Source organism: Catharus ustulatus, chromosome 3 (genome assembly GCF_009819885.2).
Source record: "Catharus ustulatus isolate bCatUst1 chromosome 3, bCatUst1.pri.v2, whole genome shotgun sequence".
NCBI classification, from domain to species: domain Eukaryota; kingdom Metazoa; phylum Chordata; class Aves; order Passeriformes; family Turdidae; genus Catharus; species Catharus ustulatus.
In genome coordinates, this window is record NC_046223.1 from 47,361,435 (window position 1) to 47,388,085 (window position 26,651).

The window sequence follows — 26,651 nt, forward strand, 5'->3', positions numbered from 1 at the left end:
AAAAAAAAAACCCTGATGAATTTTGTTTCCGCAGCACGATATTATCAAAGATTTAAGAAACAAATTTGCCAGCCTCGGCGAGAACTCTCTGGTAACAGCATAAATGTCTGTGTTGGTTTGCTTTTGAGTTAAAGGTTTATTTTTCATTCATTTGAACATATTTCTCTTTTTTACCTCTTCTTTTTTAATTTATTACTCATACCCTCTATTTAGCAAGCCTTCATTTTTTAAACCTCTTCCATCTTCCAATGTATTTTTTCCGTAACTTGGATGGAAAGTTTATGGCAGCAAAGCTGTCATTCTGACTACTTCTGCTGCAGCTGTTCCTGCTTTTAGGTCATACATGTTTTGGGCGTTGTGTTTTTGGACATGATACTAACTGATTGTGTCATGTTCCTTTTGAGTAAGCTTTTTACCACGCCATCTGATGGACTCACTGTCATAGGGCTCTATGCAACTTCCATTTTGCAACTTATACTGCTTAGTCATCCTCAATTCTCCAGCAAACTTCAATTTACCTGATGAAAGTTGAAACTCATCTGGAATTAACTGTGCCTTTATGTTTGCTCTTTATGCTCTTTGTGTTTTCGGTAGTAGTTTAAATTACAAAAAAGAACCTTCACCATTGCTCAAGCAACGCCATGCAGTATTGTTTCTTGCCGCTAGAGAATACAAAATATAAAAGCACAGTGTATTCTATCAAATATTCTGTTAGTAGGGGGATAATCTATATTATAATATAATGATGTGTTTTGAAAAAAATTCTGAGATGCTTCTTTTACTCTGGTATTCAGCAACAACTTGCAACTCAAGAGCCACATACTGAGCAGTATGAAGTTATGGTCACACTATAGAAGATTATTAAGAGTATGAACTGTTACACAAAAACACAGCACAAAAGTGCAAGTTTGATACATGCAGTATGTGTAATGAACATGGGCTTTGAACTAACATAATGATTCACAATTGAGATGACTCTTTTCAGATAAACTGCTAAAAGCATTTTAAAGAAAAATACCAAGTGGAGATTATTACTTGAACCTGTGAATTATTTGTTCAATAGCATCGTATGTATTAAAATGGTTCATGATGTTGCCATAGAGCCCATATACTAAGAGAAAACCAAGAACCTTTGGGGGATTGATAGTAATTCAAATCTCATGTTAAATGACTGGAATTTTTATTCAGGAAAAAGAAATGGAAAAGCAAAAACTTCTGTATCAACAAGCCAGGCTGCATGATCGGGGAGCTGCTGAGATGGTTCTGCAGACAATCAGTGCAAGTAAAGGTAAGGTTTTGGTGTGTAGATTAAATTTTAAATCTTATATATAATGAACTTTAAAGTGATTTTATTTTTTATTGGGCAAAATATACAGATGTTTGGCTGTAACGTTTGCTTTCAAAATGAACTCAAAAGTTCAAAGTTTTTGACAGCTAATCTAGAAAAGTATAAGTAATTTTCATGAGACTGTTGTTTCTTTTGTAGTTATAATTAATATTTCTAGTGCTAATTTTGAGGATGAGTGAAGTACTTCACAGCTTTAGCAGCATTGAATGACAAAATGACTCTCAAACTCTGGAATGTGTACAGTTCTGAAGTAGGTGTGGATTTAAGCCCTTTTGTTATTTTGTAGTCTGCAAGTATCTGCTTTATTGGTGTACTTTGATCAAACATTTCAGAAGTTTAAATGATGTTTTCTTCCCTTAGAAACCATCTTATTCCAAGGTTTTATGCTTTCATTCTTTTCTTTTGTAATTTGTTTCCACAATAGTGATGTTTTAAAAATTCCTGATTACAAATTATCTTTACTGTAGTTAAATGCTTGGGTCACTGTCATTTTCTGAAGAAAACAGAAGAAAACATCGAAATTTTCATGCAGAGGGGACACATTTTTAAATTTGAAAACTAGATTATCATTGTGAGCCCAGCCTTAAATCAGCCGTTGGATTCTCTAGTGATTGAAGCATGATTTATATTCACTGAACTCAGTTATTCCTGCCTTATGTCTTGCTTCTTCTGTGTACTTTGTGTGCATTACACTTTGTCCATAGGCACTCTTGAAGAAATTAAGGAAAAATAGGTCAATTTTGCAATTAATTGAATGGATAAATAAATTAATAAAATATTCTTAATTTTATATATGATCCAAAAATCTATTTAAAAATATTTTTAAGGTGAGATGGGGCCCATGGTTGCAGCTACCCTAAAGTTGGGAATTGCCATCTTAAATGGAGGAAATTCTACTGTTCAACAGGTAAGCTACTAGTTTCTTCTACCCATTCTAGCCAGTATAGGTCCATATACAATGGTCATTGTTACTGCAGTAGCACACTGTCACACACTGTTTATCCTCTTACTCTTACTCTTGTTTACAGGATAAAATTGTATACAAAAGTACCTTTGGTAGGTATTTCTTATTTATTTACAAGGGTGAAAGAGATTTGTTTTGCACTTCAGGTGTAAAGGTGAAATTTTATGTTATATCATTTACAGTAATTTCACGATTATAAGCCGCACCTGATTGTAAACCGCACATCCGGGTGTGCAGCAACGTTTAGGTCTTTGTCCATATATAAGCCACACCTGATTATAAGCTACACTTTCGTTTGCAGCGAGGATCCATGTTCAACTTTCACGAAGTTGCCAGTTAGTAACAGAATCATGGGATCGCAGGGTTTACTGTCTCAACTTGGGGCCACGCGGGCTTGACCTGCTCCAGGCTGCCAACAAGGCCGAGTGAGCCAGCTTGGCGCTGCCACTCAGGACCGCCCTGCTGGGCTCGCTTGTTCCTGCCTGCACCGCCAGCGCTGGGCGGGCTGGCTCTGGCCCGGTGCTGCCGGCCCCACCGCCGCCACGTTCAGTTCCCCCTGCCTGGCGCTGCCAGCCCCACCCCTGCTGCGTTTACTCTCCCCTACCTGGCGCTGCCGGCCCTGCCGCCGCCGTGTTCGCTCCCCTCAACCCGGTGCTACCAGCCCCATCACCGCTGTGTTTGCTTCCCCCAGCCCAGCGCTGCCCCGCCGGGGCTGGGTGGGCTCGGCTCATCTTGGGGCTGCTGCCAGCTTGCACTTCCAGGTTGGCATATTTCAGAACTTTTTCATACATTGGCCTCTCCGGATTACAAGCCGCACTTCCAGGTTCAGACCAAAACTTTAGTCAAAATGGTGTGGCTTATAATCGTGAAATTATAATCGTGGAATTCTTTGGAAAGGAGAGCTTTGTTGGAGATTGCCAGCAGAGCAAAACTGCTGACCCCAGTCTTCACCAAAAAGAATGATATACAACTTCAGAAGTCCTTAGCTTATGCACTGGAGACTCTTGCAGATAAAAGCAAAGAAAATACTGAATAACTAATCTATTATAAAATAATTCGGTTCCCGGTGGACAAGTTTGATATGTTAAAATAATCCTGCATGTTCAATGTTCTGTGCTTCTGTTGAAGAGTCCTGTGTTGAGAAGGGTTTATACCTATCATTACTAAATTATTGTAGCACAGTTTACAGAATGCAGACAACTGGGAACAATTAAGGTCCCAAGTGAATCAGCTGAATGGAAGCAAAATAATGTTCTTTTCAGGAGCTGTCATTGCCAGGAATTGACATGAAATTCCTACAAGTAGTGCAGAAATTATTTACTTGAACCACTGCCAGTTCTTTGTGATGTCATATTAAATTAGGAAAATCATGAAATTTGTAATCTACAATCTCATTAAAAAAATAATTTGTTAAAATCTTAATGAATCAAAATGCAGGAAACACTTAATATTTTTACATTGATAGAAATACACTAGTCTAAATTACATACTTATACCATAAAAGCATCACTAATACAGTTAGAATTCCTGTTTTTTCAGTCACCTCATTTCTACCTGTTTTTTCTGGTGGTATGCTCAACTTTCCAATTTTCCTTTAGGTCCTAAGGTCAACTCTTCAGTCTTCCTTGGGAAGAATGGTATGGGTGGGGGTAGAGGAACAGTATTGGTTTTGAAAAGTCATTATCATCATCCTCCCCTGGAGTTCTTGGCTTTGATTGGTATAATATTGTTGGTTGGGGCATTCTTTTTCTGTAATCTTGAGTCTACCTGATTTCACACTGTTATGTTTTGCTAACGCTGTCTGCTTATGTGCTCTCCATTTTGGAGGTTACTTATTATCCACTTTTCCTATTATTTTTACAAAAATAGTTTTACTTCATTCACAACATGAATTCTTGTAACTTTCCTACTAAGGTTGGCCTTCACCATTGTGGGTTTTCTTCACAACTGTGAGCTCTGGTATCCTATCTTTATTCAACAATGCATTGGATTCTAGAATCACAGGCCACTCAATAAATTCTTGGCATTGCAATCTGTTTTCAGATAGTTATTACGCATTATAATAAAACTAAAAAAAATTAAAATATCAAGTTGCTAATAACAGGCTGTTGCAGCTAAAATAATTTTAAAGAAACTGAGGTCATGAAAAGCCCCATCTGGTGTTGAAACAATAGTGTCAACACAAATTTTTAGCCTGGTAGTGGCAAGATTGTGTTTATATTAAACACTAAATTCTGCTGGCTGTGTTGACTTTAGTTACTATCTTTATTTTCCATGCTTTAGGAAGGCATAACTAAAATGTATGACCTTTTCTATAAAGTACATGAGCATTAAATGTTCTTTTTGGGTTTTATATCTGGATTTTTCTCTGCAAGGCTCTTAAATATTAGAGATATTTCCAAACAGCAACATCACTAATGTATTGAATCCATATAGTTTTAAGTTACCTAGGTTATCACATAATATGGATATTAATTCTCTGCATCAATTATTTGTGTTTGCTGCAGAAAATGCTTGACTACCTCAAGGATAAAAAGGATGTGGGGTTCTTTCAGAGCCTTGCTGGTCTTATGCAGTCCTGTAGGTAAGAAAGTACCGACTTGAAAAATTTATTATTTTGCACTCATATTTTATTCCATGGCATTTATAGTTATGGAATGATCCTCTACCTAGATTTTGTAAACAGCACTTGGTGATTGTCATGTGCTATTTGGGTTAAAGGACAGGGTGGTGCTCATGGTGGGAAAATCTTTGTAATATGGATCTACCTTTGTAAGAAAGCTCTTTTCAAAAAAATTTTTCGGAATTTGAGTCTACCTGAGATAAGGCAGAAAACAACTCAGTGGTGAATCCTTGACTCTGGTGGTATGCAGTAATCGTGCAGAGATCAGGTTAATTATCAACGTTAAGTAACCATAAAAATTTTGGGAAAACCCAGCTTTGTTAGAATTATTCATAGGACTTCTAAGAAGTCAGAAAAAGAAATTAAATGTCTAATTTATTACTAAATTAATGAATTTTAATAAGTTGAGATTATACTATGATTTTTTTGTCCATTCATGCTTATTTCATATGTAAAGTATGTGTTTTAATGTTTTATATGTAATTTCCAAGAATAAACAGTATCAGTAAATGATGTGTTAATGAACATTAAACATAGGACTAAAAGGGGCTCCTTGAATCAGGTGATTCAGTCTTCTTATTATGTCCAGGGTATGTATTCTTTTTTCTTAATTATGTATTCTTTTTTCTTAATTCTGTCTGTGGCCAAGTTTAATTTTGAAATCAGTGAGGTTTCTTTCCAGCAGAGGTGCTGTAATAATGCTGTGTTCACCTGACTTTTATAACCATTTGTGCTTTTGAACAAAAGTTATCCCTGGCCAGATGACATGCAAAGCTCTGAAAGACAGAACCTTGCAGGTTCACAAATGAAATATGTGAGGTATACGTTCCTTAAGTCTGCTTAGTTGAATGCATATTTCCCTTTGGCCGCTTCAGCTTGTCAGAATGTGGAGGGAGAGAAACACTAAGTGGAATTAATAACAACAGTTTCTTAATGGACCTTGCTGCTTGGTATGAACTGGGCTATAATAAAAAGTAGTCAATAACTTGGCTTCTTTATAGCACCTAAAAATGAGTATGCATATCATAAATGCATACATTCTGTTTTGGTTTTTTTTGTCAGAGCTGATCTGTGGTCACTTTCAGGGCAAAAGCAGGTTAAGGCTGTTAATCTTGTAACAGACACATATATCAAGCCAATGAGATGCATCTTTTTAATACTAGTATGCTTGTAAACTTCAATGAAGTCATGCATCCTTTTTAACTTCCACAAAATTAAATATTGCACATATTTAATTAATCACAGGAAAAATGTAATTTTTCTCACTGCAGTGTTCTTGACCTAAATGCGTTTGAACGTCAGAACAAAGCAGAAGGCCTTGGCATGGTGACTGAAGAGGGATCAGGTACTATTGATTCAGCAGAAATTTTCCATGACCTTTTTTAAATTTTGCAGAAGCAAGCTGAACTTGAGAGAACCATGGGGAGGTTTAAGTTAGGTATAAGGAACAGGTTCTTCACACAGAAGGTGGTTGGGCACTGGAACAGGCTCTCCAGGGAAGTGCTTGCAGCACCAGCCTGACAGAGTTCAAGCAGTGTTTGGACAGCGCTCTCAGGCACATGGTGGGATTTTGGGGTTTCCACGCGGGGCCAGGGTTTAGAATTTGAAGGTGCTTGTGGGTCTTTCCACCTCAGGATAGTCTAAGATTCCATGAACCCTGTAAATACATAGCTAGAGGCTGAAGCTAAAACAGGTTTCCTAAAAGTGATTTATATTTAATTGACATACCCTAAGTGAGTTCTTGTCCACAAGGAGTCCTTGTCCACAGTAAATCATTAGCTGTGTAGAGTTTCAGAATGGTCTCAGAGGACTCTTTCTCATCATTCTGAAGAAGTGAAGACATTACATGTAAAATTGAAAGCATATTCCAGTTATAAACAGCAATGTTTATGCATGTAAAACTTTTCAGAAGTCCCCAACCGGTTTCAGCATAAAATGAGATTAAAAGTTTCCACCTGATCTCTTAGACTGAAAACCACACCACTTACTTAAGCCATAAACTCAATATAAGAGGTTAATGGAAATGTATCTGCTCTGTGGAAAAAAGTCTGGAAAAACTTTTTCTTAGAAATAATATTTTTTCTAGTTGGCTTTGGGGAAATACTGCAAAATTTTCACTCTACTTTTGACTTTGAACCAATTTGGCTTTCCACCCTGAGTGTTGTTAGTTCACTGTCAATTTCTTCCTTCTGTTTGATAGTAAGTTCTACTTCCCCCTTACTGTGATTGTCTGGATACATTAAGTTCATTTTTACATGCTTAATAGAACTACCAAAGCACGTTTTCTTCTCTTATCTCCAGAATTTTTTACAGTGTGTTTTAATGTTTAAATCCAACAGTGACCTAGCCTTTTAACATGTTTTTATCTTAAAAGCAAGGTAAAAAAGCTTGACTGTATAATCCCTATTGCATTGAGGGATCATAATTCATACCAGCAACACTGCATATCTCATTGTCCCTTGTGCCTGTAGGTCTTTTATGCGGCCTATTTCTTTAATATTCAACTGCTTAAATAATAATTTTTCATTAACTATCATGTTTGTCTGAATGACTTCAAGGCCAGTCAAAAATTCCACTTCTCCGAAAGTGCTCTCACAGTTTAAATTATAGATTAAATCTTTCTAGACTTACATGAGTGGAAAAAAAGTGAACCCATGTGGATAAAATTCAGTTACAAGATTGTAAGTTGAGCACTGGTACAGCTATCTGGCATATAAATTTTGTCCATTACTATCATGTTTTACTGAAAATTATTCTGCACAACGTTTTGTTCTTTGGACAACATTTCTACCATTACATAACTAAACTTACTCATAATGTTGGATTCTGAACTGGACTCTTAAGATATTGGCTCATTATTCTTTTGACCTCTGCCTCTGTTTCTAGAAATGACTGATTTTGCATGCAAATATAAATAAATCTTTAAATGCTGCATAATTGACTCTACTAACGTTAAGAGTATTTTTGTGCTTCCTCATTTGAGGGATTTTTTTTTCATTTTGATTATTTGATGTTTCTCTTTTAGTACAGAACTAAATTTGGCAAAACCAATACTAACTATATTTTGTATTTACTAAAACAAATTCTCACCTTTTTTCTTTTTTTCCTGTTTTTTTTTCTTTGAACTAATTGTCCTGTCCTCCCTTCCTCAGTCATCACCCATGAGCGTGGTAATTATTAAAAACAACTGCCTATTCCTTATTTTCCCTGCTCTTAGCTATGTGTCAGCACTGTATAGCTCCTGAATATCACTTTTTTTTCCTGTAAGAATTTTTTTTCCTGTAAGAAGTCTAAACTAGTGTGATTTTTCTGTTAATATTGCAATTGTTTATTCTGAAATTCTTGGTTTGCACATCAAACCTTCCCATTTTGGTCTTCCTCTCTTTCTCAGGATTTGCACAGTGACTGACACAGTAGATGTAAGAGCAGCAAGCTTTTTTATACTTTTCTTTCCTGTTATTTTTTAATTTGTTTTCATTTTAGCGAGCCCAGTATTTGCAATGGATGAATGTTAAAAGGAAAAATAATAATATATACATACACAAAGCCTTGTGCTTTAGTCTTCCTGTAGCCTTTTTGTTGTGTATTGAATGTGGCTTTATTGCTGCATTGATTTGTGCAAGCACAGGAAATCAGTGGTGGATCCAGTGAGGATTTGAGGGTGGTTAGTAAGGAGAGGACTTGACACTGGCTAGGTTTATCTAATGCGGTCAGGAGTTGATACAAGAAAGAGGTGGTGCACATTGCTAATTTAGGGGAAACAGTACTGTGTACAGGTGATTGTTCCTTACTGTGAAAGCTACTTGGTGTGTTATGGTTGATATACCTCACAGTTTCTTCACTTCAAGTAAAGGAAGAGCTTTGTAGGAGCATTTGGCATGAGATGTTCGTGTCACCGTGTGAAAAGAGATTTTAAAATACAAAATGTGTATACCAGTCAGCAGAAACTATGAACTCCAACACAACAGGTGTCTTTTCATTAGCCAAATGTTGGGTAGGAGGATGATCTGGTGTTTTATTTATTTTCTCAGTAGAAATTTTCTATTTGGCAGCTTAACAAAATTGTCCACAGTGATTAGGATAATTTTTTTGCTGTTTGTTTTCATTGTTACTGAGCAGTAGCAATGTCAAGATACAGGAATCACTGTGTCAAAGATGTCTTGGCACAAAGAGATAATATTTGCAAATACCATCTTTTCCTACATATTAATATTTAACCACTGAAAATTCAAGAAAACCAAATCCAACCAAAAAAGACTGTAATTTTCCCTTTCAAAGTTACATTATTATTGATAATATGCTACCTTAAAATAGTATTTTTTTTTCAATATTATGAAGCACACCTTTTTCAGTTAATTGAAAAGTAGTTTAAGTAAGAGCTGTACAGGTACTGGTATTAATACCTGATAGCATTAAGAAAGCCAAGCCAGTGTGTCTGTGGGGAAACTCCTGTAGGGAACAGTTTCAAAGTATCCTAGATTTTATAGGATATAAAGGATATATAAGATATCTTATGTCTGCAATCCTGTGAATAACCATCTGTAAATACTACAAAGGAAGTACCAAAGATGAGAAAGATTTTCTTTTGTTTGTTTGGTCTTTTTTTTCTGAGAAAGATACTTAGTCTATGAATACTCAATTACTCCTCAATTAATGATAATTTTATTGACTCCCAAGGAAATGATGGGATGTAAAATGTGCATTTTAGCCTATTTCTCGTTTCATCTGAATCAGCTACAGAAGCACATCCATGAGTAATTGTCATTGACTTAGCAACCTACACCTGAAATGATTATTCCCGAATTCACAGAAAAGCTTTTGAAACTTATGGGAATAAAGTCAAATTTTCCTCATGTGCAGTTCTCATTTCTGGCCCCATGCCAACATTAGCAATAGATAGAAAGCCCTTTATTGAGTCAACATGGATGTGAAATTTATTGCTGTATTCCAATTGTTTCTTTGTGCTGTCCACATCGTAAGTGCCTTGTCCTGATATTCCTCTGACTGGTACTACCTTCCCTTTCCAAACCCTGGAACCCCCACTGGTAACAACATTGATGGTTCTTAAGCAAATGTGTTTCTTACTTGTTTTTGTGGCATACTCAATGTTGTTTCTTCTGTATGTATTTTGTTTTGATTGTTGTTTCCTTTTCCAAAAACGGGGGGTTCAAAATCAAAGACACATAGAAATACTTGCAGTAGTTTGTCATTTAACACTCATACTCCTTTGCCATTTCACTCTGAGTCACAAAAATCTTGTAAGTGCAATGTTTTTCTCTTGTTTTTTTTATATGAAGTACAAAACTTAAGAAGTTCAGTTTACAGTTAGATTATATTACCTCTTTCCCCCCTTTTTCAGGAAATCTCTATTTTTATGTTCAAATTTTTAATATTTTATCATGGTTTACTTTAATTTCTCTGTAAGTTCACAGAAGCATTGTTTTAAAGTAATACAATTTTGGAACGAGACTAGGTCATAAGGGACTTTTACCAATGTGAGAAATACATGTGGTATAATAACTAGCTTAAGTGTGGGTTCACATCAGGGCTGTTTTCAACCATTATTAATGTTGAATTAATAAATAGGCTTTTGGCCTTCACCAACCTAGTCACACTTAAAGTAGATGCTTAAATTCTGTTTAATCCACTGTAGCCTGCATTGGAGAGGTGTTTTGCACCTTCATAAAACTGTATTTGAATCAGTGTTTGCATTTAAAAGGGAACTTAAATAACTTAAGAGGATTTCACTCACTGAGAAAACAAGTGCATTTCTTAATTAAATTAGAATGTTGAGGCGTCAAAGACATGCAACATTCGCAATCCAACTCAATACTATCTGGATCTTGTGATAAGAATAAATTCACTTGCTTTATCATGGGACAGATTTGCTCTTGTTTCACAGCCGTCATGAAAGAAGTTCTGTTCCCCTTTGAAAGTATTTTTATATTTCTATAATAAGTACTATGGACCCCATGATTCTGAGTAACAATAGAAGTCAGATCTTTTCTACTGAGGATTTTTAAAATAAAATTGAGAAAGAGGGAGAGAATCATTGAACTTTGACACATGCACTTTCAATGAAAAATAACGCCATGTATTTAATTTTTCATTGAATTTTATTTTTGTTTCCTACACCTGATACCTCTGTTCCTGTATATCACAAACACAAACTGCCAGTTTTGCAAAAGCTGCAGGCTTAAAGCCTTTTTGGGTACAACCATTCCATTAACATACAGCATGAGCAATGGCAGCATTTTAATATCTGAGCAGCTGTTTGCCAGAATATATCTAATATCAACAGAAATTAAAGAATGTTTTGTTCATAATAATCTAAATCATACTATATGTAGTGTGCTTGTTTGTAAGTACATTCTTTGCAAATCTTGTGGGAACTGGCATGAATTTGTGTGCACAGCAGCAAAGGTTGCTCTCTTGAATTTTATACAAAGAAATGGTTCTCCATTTCAGTAGTTGCCAGTGAGGCACTTCTTCTAGTCAGTAAGTGCAATCTGAAAATGATAATTCCAAAATTGGTTCTAGTCTCTTTTTGATCAGGTGTAAAAATTGAAAACCAGGACACTGTAAATCATAGTGTGGCCAGATGGTTTGAGATGGACTTTTTTTTGCTTCATTTTAAAATATGTAAAAATATTTCTTAAAGGAAAAGACCTTTCAGCTTTTGTGCAATGATGCACCTAAACAGCTTCTGATTTTGAAGAATTTTGCAATAGCTTGTGTTCAAATTGCGGTTTATTTAAAGACACTTCCAGGCCCTTCCAGTAATAAGAATGGAATTTATTGAATAAAAATTCCGGTAACTGTACTAAAAGCCAGGGTCTTTAAAACATTTTAACTTGAGATTTGTTTTCTTTTTTGGTCTTGAATATCTTACTTCCTAATAAAGCAAGAAAAACAGAGATCAAAAAGATTAAACTGTAACTTATTCTGTAGTCTTATTACTACAAATGGCTTTGATTCAGTGGTGCCTTAATATGCAAGAAATAGATGATTGAGCCTTTCATGGGCTTGATTTTTCCAAGCAAGTTTCCTGATGAATTATTTTATAAAATCATTGCCATCTCATCAGTCAAGCTACAAGCATTACATGTGTGATACAGGCTTCACCATATATTTGGCTTTCTGTAATTCTTATTTTTGCACCTAGTTCAACAAAGCATGTGACTTAATACATAACTTAGAGCGTGACAAGAGTTCAGTTAAATTAAAAAGAGGTAACTAACCCTGAGAAATCTTTTCTAGTGGCATTTGGCCAGCAGCATATGAAACTCTCTTGCAGGACTGCATATAATATTGAATAATATACTTCTAAGAGCCCAACTACCTCCTGTTTTTGCCTTCTGGGGCATATATTGCATGTGTATGTTCATCAGCAATGACAGAAATAGTCATTTATTTTTCATTGTTTAATTAGCTAAAAGGGTTTTCAGTCTCCTGTGACTGCAAAACTATGTGCCTGGTAGTTATGTTTTCAATGGAGAAAAATGTCATGGAATGTCATTCAAAGTATTTTTTGTGACTGCCCCAAGTACACATCTAGAGTTAGGAGGAAAAGCATCCTTTCTTTCCCTATGGTACAAGAAATTATTTTGGCATATGCCTTAGTGATACATGCTCTTAATACCAAACATTGTCTTGAGGGCAACAGAAAAGTGTGAAATTTTGTACTTTAAAATATTCCTATTAGTTTTCAAAATGCTTTTGATTCCTATTCCTAGTGTACTGAAGATTCTCACTTTAAAATTCAGTCTGTGGACTGAGAAGTCCATTACCTGGAAATTATAATTGCTAATGACTTTATATAAAGTTAAACTTCTGATAATGTCTCTGTATACTCCAAATCATACTAAATACTGTCTGTATTTCAGCTAGCTAGTATGAAGAAAATTAACTTGATCATAGCCAAATCTAGCCCAAACAGTGATAATCTAATTATAATAATATAGTAATCTGTAAATGTGGATATTATAATTAGAATTATCTAGCAGCTGAATAGCATGAAAGTAATCATTAATTTAACTAAGATATCTAAATTAGAAAAAAAAAAATAATGCCTTTACTTACTTTTCTGGTCTCTTCTTCACACACTAAATATCCTGTCATTGTAGAACCTAAATTATATCCCCTCCAAGAAAAATTCTTTCAAACTGTTTTGCAGTTTGCTTACATTTTAATATCCCTCCTTTTCCTGTTTAAAAATAGGGCATGTTATATATTCAAATTATGTATATTCTTAAATAGTACAAGTTTCTGTGACTTCTATCTTTGCATATATAGTCAAAAATACTACCCCATGGTTCTATATGGGAATTTTCTTACTTTTGATAGGTGGCCTTTATTGCTTTAAGACCTCTAGTATTGTCCTCGTGTGTCATTGTAAGCTATTCTACATTTTCCTCAGTTGTGATTGTTTTCCTGGGTGAATGGTTATTTCTCTTCTTCACATCTCCCTGTACAAAGTTAACTGTATGTATTGATGTACTTGAAATAATTATGTGCTAAATGAGGGCTTTTTAGGATGCTGTTTTCCTGTGGGGAAAAAAAAAGGGCTTGAAGCTTTATTAATTTGGATATTAGATGTTTACCAAAAAATTAACTGAAGGGCCTAATTCAGTAAAGCATTTTGGCATTTGGTCTTAATTAATTATAAATGTCTTGCTTTATTTTGTCAAAGGAGGCACATCCACTTTGTGTCAGCCGCAGACAGGTACTAAATCCTCAAATATTTCAGTCTAAATGGTTCTTGAGAGTACACATAGCTGTAAATTTCATGGGTTGTTATAGAATATTTTGAAATCAAATAGTTTATTTGAGGAGTGATTTTCATAACCTATTGATTAAATCTCAAACTATATTTTAAGTACCTTCTTTTGTGATTAATGGGAACCAAATAGATCCAACCCTAACCTTTGTATGTGACACAGCCTCCATGCCCAGTGAAGTCAAACAAGGATGTAAATCAGGAATTATTTGTAAAATGTTGCCAAGCTCATGCTGCCATATTTTAAAGTTAAGTTTTGTAATTTTTTTTTTATAATAACCTAATAACTATCTGCCAAGCACATATCATAGGTGCTTCAGATAGATTGTGGTTATAAATTTTCTCTCCCCTTCTCTCTTTCTTAATATTAATTATGGAGATTTTCTTCAGGGGCTGTGGGTGTTACTTGGCAGACTGTGATAACCTGCTTCCATCTGGCCTTTCTACAGGAGAAAAGGTGATGCAGGATGATGAGTTCACCTGTGACCTCTTCCGCTTCCTTCAGTTGCTTTGTGAAGGACACAATTCAGGTTTGTGGGCAGGCTGCCAGGCAGCCAAGTCAAGGTGATGGTAACTGATGATAAAAGCTCTTAGTTGTTGAAGGTTTGACACCCTTCGTGAAATATTATGGAAGGTGGAATAGCTGCTAGACTGTTCATGAAGGGAAAATCTTGAAGTGGAATTAAGATGACAGTGTTTTTTAACAGCCCTAATTTTGTAGATAAGACAATAGTTTCCAAAATGGTGGGTCTTGGATCTTGACCTAGTAGAAAAATTAAATTTCCATAGGAAAATATCTGTGATTTATAAATTCTAGGCATGGAAGATTCAGAGGAAAATGTAGGAGGAAGTTGTCTTTATTGTCCTTTAGCGTGCATCTGCTTGCTGGTGCACACTGCACTAATGTCAGCTAGAACTGTAGATGAAGTCACTATGTACGCCATACCTTTCTTGGAGAAATAGCATATATTTTACATATTAAAAAAGCACATTAAAAATTGAGAATTTAAGTGTATTTTTTTTAATTAATTCTATTTCCCTGTGTTCTCTGTCATTCTTAGGCAATGAAAATAGAATAAAAAGGATATTTTTCCTTTTTAGGCATTAGACATATTTCTGACTTAGTTATCAGGATTTATATAATTATGTGATTTAATTTTACTTAACAAAATATATTCTAAGTAGAATTGCATTGATATTGATGTAGTTCTAGTTATAAATATGTTAGAGTTTTGCAAGTGAAATATATCAACAAAGTTTTGGTTTCAGTAGTTCACCGGTATGTGATCTCTGCAATAAGTTCTTGAAACACTTACAATGGTTTATCGACACACACACACAAAAAAACCAAACAAACCCTCCCCCCCCCCAAAAACCACAAAAAATCAAAGAGAAGAAAGCCCAATCCATACCTGTAAGCTAAACTTTTCTAAATCATCGTAAATCAAAATTGATTTTCAGAAGTAGTTTTTAAATTTAAATAAATTGAAATTAAACTTCTATTTGAATTTTTAGATTTTCAGAATTACCTGAGAACTCAAACTGGTAACAACACAACTGTTAATATTATCATTTCTACTGTGGATTACTTATTGAGAGTTCAGGTAAGTAATTTATGTACACTAAGTAGATGAAAATATGATTTACTTCTATACAAGTTTAATTACAGGATTGCATTCATTTTTCATCATACTTATTGTGGTAGCCCAAGCTGACGAGAAAGGCTGAAATTCTCTAGTGGTTGCAGTTCTTTAAGAATTTTTTATTTTATATTGGGAGAGTCAAAGGTAACATACATGTGAAATGGTTTCAGCCTTTACCCACAGGAATGTGACAGAGGCTGTTATCCAAAGACAGCAGCAGGAGGTGGGGATGTGCTCAATGTATCCTTGAGCACAGGAAGCCAAGTGTTGACTGAAACTACCCTGTGAGTGAGGAACATTTTGTATTGCTCAAGTTCAGCTTCAGACAGCTTTGTCATCCATATTCTGATTTAGGCTGAGCACTGACCGCTCTGTGAATGAATGCTGAGAAACTGGAGTGAAGTGTAACAGAGCACATTTTCTAAGGAGGGGAAAAAAGGCAAAAGGAAAAAAACTATTAAAAACCCTTTTGATCATCTATTTTAATTATCTCACAAATCCTTGTAATATGAAAACATTTCATTGTCACAAGAAAGTAGAAAGTAATGAAAACAATGTACTTTGTTTCCAGATTGCAGCATGTGAATGGGGTGAAAACATATTTTGTGATACATGCTCCTAATTTTTACCTATAATTCTCTTTTTTTTTCTGAAAATCGCTGCATGTGATAATATATTATATTGTGGTTTTTTTAAAAAAACCTATTTATCTTTTTAAGTTCCCATTAACCATTCTTTATTTGCTCTGAGAATTCCAGACTTTGAAAATTATTTTTCTTTTTTTTGTTTACACTGCTGCTTCTATCAACATTGCTTTCTATCTGTATGCGTTCTGTAGAAGTTGTAGAGACAATGCAGTGATTTTCATTTTGTTGCTTACTTTGTTGAAAAATTAATAAGATTGCATTTGGGGAAGATGGAGAGAAGAATTGTGCACACAAAGCAAGATTTGCTCCCACTATTGACTAGGTGTCAATCATGCAGTGTAAAGAGACATTGTTTAATGAACAGTGTGCAGCATGACAGTACTACTGAGCACTCCTTTTCAGAATGCAGGTGGTTGTATTTCTAAGATCAGATACCAACTCATCTAATTTTTAATTTATTTTATTTTGAGGTTTGCTGTGGGGTATTTAGGTTATTTCTTTCCTTACATTTGTCTTCCTATTGATTCCCTGGAGGTGAAACTACAATTCTTGAAGTAGTACTTGAGAATCACTGGGTGGTTCATTTAAAGCCTTTATAAACCAAATAATTTTCAGAACTAGAACTGTCAAAAACTCTTTTGTTGTATTGATGAATATCCAGCTAGAGCCAGTTTGGCCACAAAATCTCTTTGTGCTTCTCACAACTGGTTTTTCTTTAGGAATCCATCAGTGATTTCTATTGGTATTATTCTGGGAAGGATGTTATTGATGAGCAAGGACAACGAAATTTTTCCAAAGCCATCCAGGTTGCAAAACAAGTTTTCAATACTCTCACAGAGTATATCCAGGTAAATTAATTTCATTAGAATGCTATGAACTTGAAAGAAAATTCATCATACCGTTGACATGAAAATATAAGGTAGCTAGACATAACCTAGAAATATAATATAGATGCATTTATTCTTCAACATTATTTTAGTGTATTTGTTTATGTACGAAGCAAAATGTTCAAATATATGTATATACACCTGTCACTACTCTTTTGCAATCTTATAAATGTATTAAAATGTAGACTGCTACGGCCTTTACTTTTAGTCCACTGAGAAAACTAATTTCAGTGTAGATCATAGCCGCTATTTAGTCAATATAACATTAGATGGTATTTTCTGTCAGGAATTAGATTGTTTTAAGGCATCAATGCTATGTTTGAAATGGTGAGTTCACATTTTATATTTGAGAATGGTGGAGATGCACTTGAGGTGGACTCAGAAATAAATGAGATTGGGATCAACTCTGTCAAAATGGAAATATAGCAGTTCTTCCAGGATATCTAAAGAATTCAGTGTCATTTAGTTCTGTATTAATTGCTTGTGTAAATAAGTTGACAATATTAGAATTTGATTCTACATATAATAAGTAGGTTGGAGAGGATCTTGTTAGACTGTTAGGTGTCTTTTACATTGGTGTCATTCACCAAATGAAAAATTATGAAAATAGTATGTTGTAGTTCATGAGGATGAAATATGATGGAATAGCACTGAATGAAAATGAGAAGAGACAACTTCCATGCATTTGCTTAAATATATTTAATGTATACATATTTCTCAAATCACAAGCAGTGTTTTTATCTGGTAAAGATTTTATTTGTTATCCTTTGAGGCTTAAAAAGCTTTTGTGCTCCTGTTTTTCAGAAGTTAGAATTTTCTTTAAGTATTTTTTGGCACTGGGCTTTACAATATGCTGAGGGGAAAAATCAGGAAACTGATTCTCTAATCCCTTATGTGAATTTTGCATTAACCTTCTCTAAGGTTTTTCCTAATTTACAGAACTACATAAGGAAGAAACAGCTTGAAGCTTTAGCATTTATTGTTTGAAGTTGCAAACATATGCACACTTTGGGGTTCTGAATTAGTATATTGAGACTTGGCTAAAACAGGTAGAATGGTTATTAGGAGTAGGCATTGTATACAGTCAGGGTCTAATTAAATAGATAATTCTAGATATGTTTAATATTTTATAGCAGTTTCTAAAGGACAGCCCCAAGCTATGCACTTATGTGTATTTCTGCCTGATTTTTGTTGAATTTCTTGCAAACAACTTTGGTTTTCTTTTTTGTTTGTTGCCTGAACAAAAGGGGCCATGTACCGGGAATCAGCAAAGTCTGGCACACAGCAGGCTGTGGGATGCAGTAGTTGGTTTCCTTCATGTGTTTGCCCACATGCAGATGAAGCTGTCTCAGGTATCTTTCTGTTTTACTTTTTACTTCTTAATTCACGGGCATTTTTGTAAAAGAGGGACAAATGCTAATGTGTTTGAGTTATTAATAACAACAGTTGGTAGGAAAAACAAAAGACAGAGATGATAGAATACAATGAAATTGAAGGAGTAAATTGAAAAGTCAGAGCAGGTGTGAATAGCAGACTGGCCACAGGTACAAAGCAGATTACATCAAACTGCAAACAAAGCATATCACTGATATTCAGAAAGAACTTTCAGTTCTGGTCTTCAGGACCAAAATTCTCTCACAGCATTTTCTGCAGTTTCCTTTTATGCAGGACCCATCATGTTTGCTGATGGCTCCTACACTGAACACTAGTTCATCATTATTAAACCCTAGTTCAACAAGTCTGCATCTAAACCTTTTTCACTCTTAGTAAAGAGTAGTCAGACCTTATAATGGGTGAATTTCTTTTGGGTGTGAGTACTCATTTCATAAGCTGTAGAAATAGTGAAGAGGTCTGGTACAAACAGTTACTTAGAATGTGAAAATTAGGTGCGAGGAATCCTATCCTTAAGCAGTGCGTTTTTCTATTTCTTAAATTTTTAAAAGAATTACACATTTTAATTGAATGTGCTAATTTTTTTACATAACTGGACATTTTTAGAGAAAAATGTCATATGCTTGTGAAAGTGTTATTGTTAAGAAATACAGCTCTGAAGTCTCTGAGGTTTTCCATGTAGGTATTCTTTGCATAATTAAAGTAGTCTTGCTCAGATTATTTTTCTCCCTGCCCTTGGAGGTTAATGGATGAAAGTAGACTGCTTCCTTACATTTGTTGACTTTGGGCTACAGGTCCACTTCTTATACCTTATGGCTAAATATAAACCTTCTTCCCACAAATGGCATCACAATCAAACCTGATTTTCAAGAGAAATGCATTGCATTCCTACTGAAGTGCATTTAAAAGTTCCTATAGATACCATTCTGGTTTTGAAACATCTTTTTTTATTTTAATAATTTTTCAATAGTCAATGTTTGGGTAGACCACGGTGAAGGTTATTGAACTTTCTTCCTGTTCCACTAAAGCAAACTGGGAAGAGGTATTTAAGTAGGTACTGACAGTCAGTCAAACACATGGCAGCTATGTGTTGATTATGAAATACGGTGTGGCTATTGGCAAGATTTGCTTTTAAAGTAATGACAAGTTTATAGTCTCAGCTGTGCTCAGAGTGGTTTCACAACATCTTTGATTACTGAATCTAGAAAATAACAATACTAATCCTGCTGCTTCAAAGATAGCCCAGCAACTTTGCACAACAGGAGTATGGACTTGTGATGTTCTGTGGCATGAGAGAAACACAGTCTACTCCCAGTGTATCCTTCCAAATGTATCACAAGAAATAATGATGGTGTCTTTCTCTTGCTTGCACAAGCTTTTGCCTCAGCAAGAAATACCAGAATAGACATGGACTCTTCTGTTTGTTAGTATGCATGACAAGAATATATTAATAAGTTTTTCAGATTCTGTTAAAATACCAGTTTTCAAAAGTGTTGAGTGTGACTAAGGGGAGTTAGAAGTTGCTCTATGGCTTTTATCTGTAGGAGGGGCCTGCCTAGGCTAAATACTTGGGTTTTGTTTCCAATCCTGTGTTTCCAGAGCACTTTTGGAGAACATTTGAAGCAAGATTTTAACAGGAGCAAAATTAAATCACTCTTTTGTTTGGGGTTTTGGGGTTTTTTTGTTTGGTTGTTTTTTTGCATTTTAATTCTCTGTCTTCTCTACCAGTAAGTAGCAATGTGATAATGGTAATACTACTTAAAAATCTAAGGCAGAAAAAGAAACTACAATTTTTAGTCCAAATGAACAAAGATCCTCCGGGCTGTAAACAACTTTTGTAGTTAAAAGTTTTGTAATGAAAACGTACAGGGCAAATCAATTAAAAATCTTGTTATTTCCAAATTACACCCTTTTCAATCCAAAATCCAAATTGTCATTGTTGAGGGTGGAGTGAGTGCTTTAGGCAAAAGTTTATTATAAAAACCTTTTATTTGAGTCTGAAGAACAGAAGGAACTCCTTTTTGCATTTAAACTCCTTCACAGAAAAGGGTTTAAATGAAAGTAAACCCTTCCTTAGCTTCAGATTCTGCTAACAGTTTAAATTGAAGGAATTACAGAGGTATGATTAAATCACTGTCCTGTTTTAAAGATGGAAAATCAGATAAATTTATAAAAGATGAGTTACTTATCAAGAAAAATGAACAGGCAGATCTTAACCAGAATTACTTACTACACAGTATAGAAGCTAAAATCAGTGGTCAACTATAACACTAAATGTCAAAGCGCACTACATGAAAGCAATTCTGTTAAAGCAATTCTATGCAAAGTAGTAGAAGAAACTTTACCTAGAGGTTGATGACTCTCACCACACTTCTTTCTGTGATTTACTTCTTCCTATTTCTCTCAATCCTTGGGAAGTAACTGTGGAGAGGCATCCCAAATCCACGAGAAAAATGCCATACACTTCAAGTTTGTGGAAGAATGTAACTGTATGAAAGTGGTCTGGGATTTTTATAGTGGAAAGAAGTTGACTGGCAGTCATAGGGCTCTAGGTCAGTTTAGAAGCTTATCTGTCATGTCTGACTTCAAAGTACAGATATGTGTTTAAAGATGGTAAGCCAGGCCAGCATATGCTGGCATATGCAACAGTAAAAAATACCACTGTGGTGCCACCAGTGGCTCACCACAGATGACTTGCACTGCCTTGTCTCCTGACTGGGTTCCAGGCCAAGCAGATGAGCTTTATCAGGGCAAAGCATCCTACCACAGCCATAAAATACCTTGAGATTGTTGTACCACCCTCTGAAGACCAGCACTGCACAAGTATTTGTTATCAATTGCATGATGCAGCAGTGTATCACTGAGGAAGAAATTAAGTAGTTGAATAATTCTGTCCAGATAGACTCCAGACAAGTGAGTAGTAAACTCAGTAAACCCAATGAGACAAGAGGTGGCTAAAAAATAAAATCAATTTAATGCATGTCTAAGGACTTACTAATGGAACTTTATTAATAAATATTTTAACATTTTATTTCAACTTTTCTTTTTCCCTCCAAAACTTTTGGTGGCCTATAATGAAATTGCTCATTTTGAATCATGTTATAATTTGATCTCTGTGTGCTACTGCTATTGCTGTTTTTACAATTTTCCATATCTGTAGACTTGATTATACCAAAAGTGACAATATTTTAGCTGACAGGAAACATTACAGAAGCATTGTCTGCGACCTTAACATATCCAGTTATTACTTTAAAACTTTTATCACATTCAGTTTTGTTTTTATTAAATTACTCTCTCTAAAAATATGATGGTGTAAATATACTGGGAGGAGTTAAGCAATTAAGTATATTTTCACTCTATTACCATTTTTGAAACTTCTAGCTTCTTAATTTCTGTTTTTTATAAGGTGGAATATGCTTGCACATAAATAACTCAATATCAAAGAAATCAATGTATCATTTATATTTATATTCTGTCTTTGTTATTTAGGATTCCAGTCAAATTGAACTTTTGAAGGAATTAATGGATCTTCAGAAAGATATGGTTGTCATGTTGCTGTCTATGCTGGAAGGTAGAAAAAATGTGAAATCTCTTTAGCGGTTGTTCTAGCAAAGTTTTTACCTTTTGTAATTTTCTTAATTTGAGAGATAATGCTCTATATTTCTTTGCATTTTTAATTTTCATGTCTCAATTGTGAGAAGACCCTTCAGGACTGAAAGTGAATGGTAGATTTAGGTAGGGTAGTTGACGTATGTCCTATTAATTCCAAATGCCAGAACTTTATAAAATCCAGAGCTAGCAGAGGTTTTATTTTTTTCCATGAACTTGACTTATCTTTTGGATTAGATGAAAAGACTTTTACTATTTAAGTTGAAATCCTGAGTTCTGGGGATGAAACCATTTGTCAGTCATTTTATTGACAACCTTAATATATATCTATATATAGTGATCTTACCCATAAAGAACAGTTTCATTCATCTAGTGACTATGTTCAAGGTCCTGAAATTATGACTCCCCAGGCTTTAGGCTCATAGAAAGTTCCTTAGAAGCAAAGTAAATTCTTTAGGCTGTGCTCTGCGGGGAACCTACTGAGCGGCTCATCTAGATGATAGTGAGCTAGTGACACTAGATCTGTCTGTGCTCCACTATAGTGAAATTTATAATATGCTACCTCACTTTTAGTACTGTATTAAAAGTAGGTTCTCTCTCTACAGGCCTTGTTAATTCTTCCTTTCTGTAATGGCAAATACTTAGTCAAATTTTTTCCAAGTCTTAGGGTAAAGTTAACAGTAAAAGACTTTAGATTTCTTATGTAAGTGTGTTATCCAATAATTGACTTTTCTTTGCCAAAATATTTGCTGAGATTAATATCCTGTCATCACCTCTAGGTAATGTTGTGAATGGAACTATTGGAAAGCAAATGGTCGATATGCTTGTGGAATCATCGAACAATGTGGAGATGATTCTGAAGTTTTTTGATATGTTCTTAAAATTGAAAGATTTGACTTCCTCTGATGCATTCAAAGAATATGACCCTGATGGTAAAGGGATAATTTCGAAAAGGGATTTTCACAGGGCAATGGAAAGCCATAAGCACTACACTCAGTCTGAAACTGAGTTTCTGCTGTCATGTGCTGAAACAGATGAGAATGAGACTTTGGACTACGAGGAGTTTGTGAAACGATTTCATGAGCCCGCAAAAGACATTGGTTTCAATGTTGCTGTTCTCCTGACCAACCTGTCAGAACACATGCCCCATGATACACGCTTGCAAACGTTCCTTGAGCTCTCAGAGAGTGTGCTGAATTACTTCCAGCCTTTCCTCGGACGTATAGAAATCATGGGCAGCGCAAAGCGCATTGAGCGCGTTTATTTTGAAATAAGTGAGTCAAGTCGGACTCAGTGGGAAAAGCCTCAGGTGAAAGAGTCAAAGAGACAGTTTATATTTGATGTTGTGAATGAAGGTGGGGAGAAAGAAAAGATGGAACTTTTTGTTAACTTCTGTGAGGATACCATCTTTGAAATGCAACTGGCTGCGCAGATCTCTGAGTCAGATCTGAATGAAAGGTCAGCTAATAAAGAGGAGAATGAGAAAGATAATCCTGAGGAAGAAGATCCTAGAATGGGTTTCTTCTCTCTCGTGACCATGAAGTCAGCTTTAGTAGCCCTCAAGTATAATTTAATGACTCTTATGAAAATGCTCAGCATGAAGAGTCTAAAGAAACAAATGAAAAAAGTGAAGAAAATGACCATGAAGGACATGGTCATGGCTTTGTTTTCTTCCTACTGGAGCATTTTGGTGGGCTTACTACATTTTGCTTGTAGTGTTGTCCGGGGCTTTTTTCGTATCATATGCAGTTTGCTGCTTGGAGGAAGCCTTGTAGAAGGAGCCAAGAAAATCAAGGTGGCTGAACTGTTGGCTAATATGCCGGATCCTACTCAGGATGAGGTGCGTGGGGAAGAAGAGGAAGGGGAGAGGAAACCAACAGAAGCTGCATTGCCTGCGGAAGACTTGACAGATCTTCAGACTTTAACAGAAGAGAGTGATCTGCTCTCAGATATATTTGGTTTGGATTTGAAACGAGAAGGTGGACAGTATAAATTGATCCCTCACAATCCAAATGCTGGTTTGAGTGATTTACTAAGCACTCCCTCCTTAGCACCAATGCCTGAGGTACAGGAAAAAATCCAGGTAATCATATGTTCTGTTTCTGATAGATATTTCTCTCTTTCATATATTAAATGTAGTCTTGAAATAAAACTTGTTTTTCTGGGTTTTCTGACCTTTTTTTAAAAAATGTATGATTTACTTGTATAATTACAAGTAAATTTACATAATTTACATGTATAATTACTGGTGTTTACTATTTCTGACATCACAAACTTGAATTTCCACAGCCTTCTCTAAGTATGTGCTGTTTTGGATTGCTTTTAATTCAGTGTTAATTTGCCTATCTTCATTAAATGTAAATTGGATTATCATATTGTTTTAGATTTTACATTGTTTAACAAAAAACAAGACCCCTAACATTCTGCATTCAGGTTATTATTTTAACAATTTCTTTGCTATATAATGTTTACACAGTTTTTAATCCTGATTTTCTGTAGGAGAAGGTGAAAGAAGATGAAAAGGAAGAGAAAGAAGAAACAAAATCAGAACCTGAAAAAGCTGAGTATGTAATACTTTCACCTGTGATCCTACAAAAAAACCCTTTTGTTTACTGAAAAAACTTAGGTTCATTTGTACTTCTCTGCCTTTAATTTTCTGTTCATTAACATTCCAGTTGGTTCGGGTGTTTTTTTAACAATCCTCCTCATTTGTGCATGTTTGCAAGGAAATGCCATGTAATAAGCACCACTCTGATTCTATGAATTTCTCTCTTCCCAGAAGCATCCTTTGTCATGTCAATTTAATTTCTTTTATTATGTGCTTCATTGATTAATTTTTTATTTTCTTGGCAAATCTCAAAGCTAGAAAAAAAGAAATTTCTTGAAACCTTTGTAAGAGCACCTTAGTTCCAAAGACCTGCTATCCATCAGTGGTAGGGACTGAATCTGCTTTACCCTCTTCCATATGCTATTACATGTTTTGAGTTATATGCATTTTGCAAAACGTTAACATTCCAGTACAATTTTAATGAATTACAGAGCACTCTCACATTTTTGAGATTTGATCAATGATAATTTAAACCCTTTTAAGATATGTTAAAATCTAATGTTAATGCTATTACCTCAGAATAATAATAATGGAAGGCAAAATACAGTGTTTAGTTTTAACCAGTAAAAACTGTGGATCTCCATCCCTGTATTTTATGATTCCTGATACATGTACGTTTTTGTGTACAGCTTCTGCAGCTGATTTATCACTGCCAAAATTGTAAGACGATCCCTTAGTCTCAAACTCTAATGATTGCTGATCTTCTGGGATGGCAAGCACTTGTCCATGACAAAAACTCTTCTTAATCAGTGCAGCAAATTTCTAGCTTGGCCACTATAACTTTGTGAGGGGGAATCTTCCTGACTTTTGAAGGTCATTAGTTGTTGATTGCTCTGCTTGACTGCGTGAGTTGCAGTAATACTTGATTTCTCTGCCAGGAGTGCAGTGCCTGGCACTATTAGCTGCCCTGAAGCTGCTCCTTACATGACAAACTTTCATGTGAAAGTGTATCAAATGTCTTCTCTGAAGAGGAGCCGGCTTTGGACATCAGTCATTCTGTTTGTAGATAGGAACAGAGAAATAAATAATGTAATTTAGAAGTTACCTCTCACTCTGGTATTGCTTCAAATGGACTTCTGTGATCTTTTCATCTATTATGCTGACAGTTCAAATTAACTTCTAAGACAACTCTCAGTTCTTTAGTTCATGTGTTTGGAGAAGGTAGCCCATGAACTCTGGCTTTCTCTAATGAGACAGCATGGTGAGACCCACACACCAGATGCTGACAAAATCTTACTTCATCTCCTCCTGGAATAGGTACTTATGACTTTATCAGGTGGGCAGAAATGCAGAATTTAAAACTTGAGGTTTGACTTGTAAGTGCAAGAAGAGCCCGAGATTTCTGCAGCCTTTGTGGGAACTAGATTGTTTAAGTGCATGAGGTTGGGGGGAGCACTTAAACACTCATGCAGACATAGAGCTGTCAGCTTACAGACATTTTATCACTGCAAGTATCAGCTGCACAATCATGAAGGACCTCTAATAGCAAGTTTGAGCAGATTTTTGATTACCTGCCTCTACCAGCTTCAGGGTGCCAAACCAGTAAGTTCATCTACAACCTTAACCAGACTGTCACTTTGCCAGCACTTTGGACTGAAGAGGGATATTTGTCATGTGCATGAGCTGCATGAGTCATGGCTACTTGAGCCTCATTAAAAGATGCAATATCCTATTTGAGGGTGTGCTTTTAATTTAGCAATTTTATTAATTTGACATATTATTTTGCCTTCATTTGTATCCTAAGGGGAGAAGATGGAGAAAAAGAAGAGAAAACCAAGGAAGACAAAGGGAAACAGAAATTAAGACAACTGCATACGCACAGATATGGAGAGCCAGAAGTCCAGGAATCAGTTTTCTGGAAGAATATCATTGCATACCAGCAGAAGCTTCTTGTAAGCTGTTCTCTAGTGTCTGTGTTTAGCTGTTGGCAGAGATGTGTACCACCATATTCTAACAATGTAAAGACAAATAACATCTGCTGGACATCATTTTTCTATCCACCATTGTCCATAAAAAGGACATGAAAGCAATGGTTTAATGGGAATGTTAGAGAAAAGAAACACACAAATAACTTGGTATACAAGATATTAATTCTTAGGAAGACAGTTATTGTCCCAAACCTAGAAATTCAGAGATGACTGTGCATCATTG

General features: G+C 35.3%; 1 protein-coding gene across 15 annotated transcripts in view; it reads left to right on the plus strand.

The window, feature by feature from the left end:
• Window positions 1-26,651, plus strand: part of RYR2 (ryanodine receptor 2) — a 386,994-nt gene that overhangs the window by 337,060 nt on the left and 23,283 nt on the right. For 5 of the 15 annotated variants that reach the window (XM_033055730.1, XM_033055734.1, XM_033055731.1 and 2 more), the window contains 14 exons: window positions 35-91; window positions 1,189-1,288; window positions 2,176-2,255; window positions 4,820-4,896; window positions 6,207-6,280; window positions 8,088-8,105; window positions 14,164-14,244; window positions 15,230-15,318; window positions 16,724-16,852; window positions 18,139-18,243; window positions 21,773-21,854; window positions 22,672-23,975; window positions 24,392-24,456; window positions 26,245-26,392. In XM_033055730.1, coding sequence (XP_032911621.1) covers window positions 35-91; window positions 1,189-1,288; window positions 2,176-2,255; window positions 4,820-4,896; window positions 6,207-6,280; window positions 8,088-8,105; window positions 14,164-14,244; window positions 15,230-15,318; window positions 16,724-16,852; window positions 18,139-18,243; window positions 21,773-21,854; window positions 22,672-23,975; window positions 24,392-24,456; window positions 26,245-26,392 — 2,409 coding nt within the window. The remainder of the gene's footprint in view (window positions 1-34; window positions 92-1,188; window positions 1,289-2,175; window positions 2,256-4,819; window positions 4,897-6,206; window positions 6,281-8,087; window positions 8,106-14,163; window positions 14,245-15,229; window positions 15,319-16,723; window positions 16,853-18,138; window positions 18,244-21,772; window positions 21,855-22,671; window positions 23,976-24,391; window positions 24,457-26,244; window positions 26,393-26,651) is intronic. The other 10 variants (XM_033055737.1, XM_033055741.1, XM_033055738.1 and 7 more) reach the window with 3 other exon arrangements.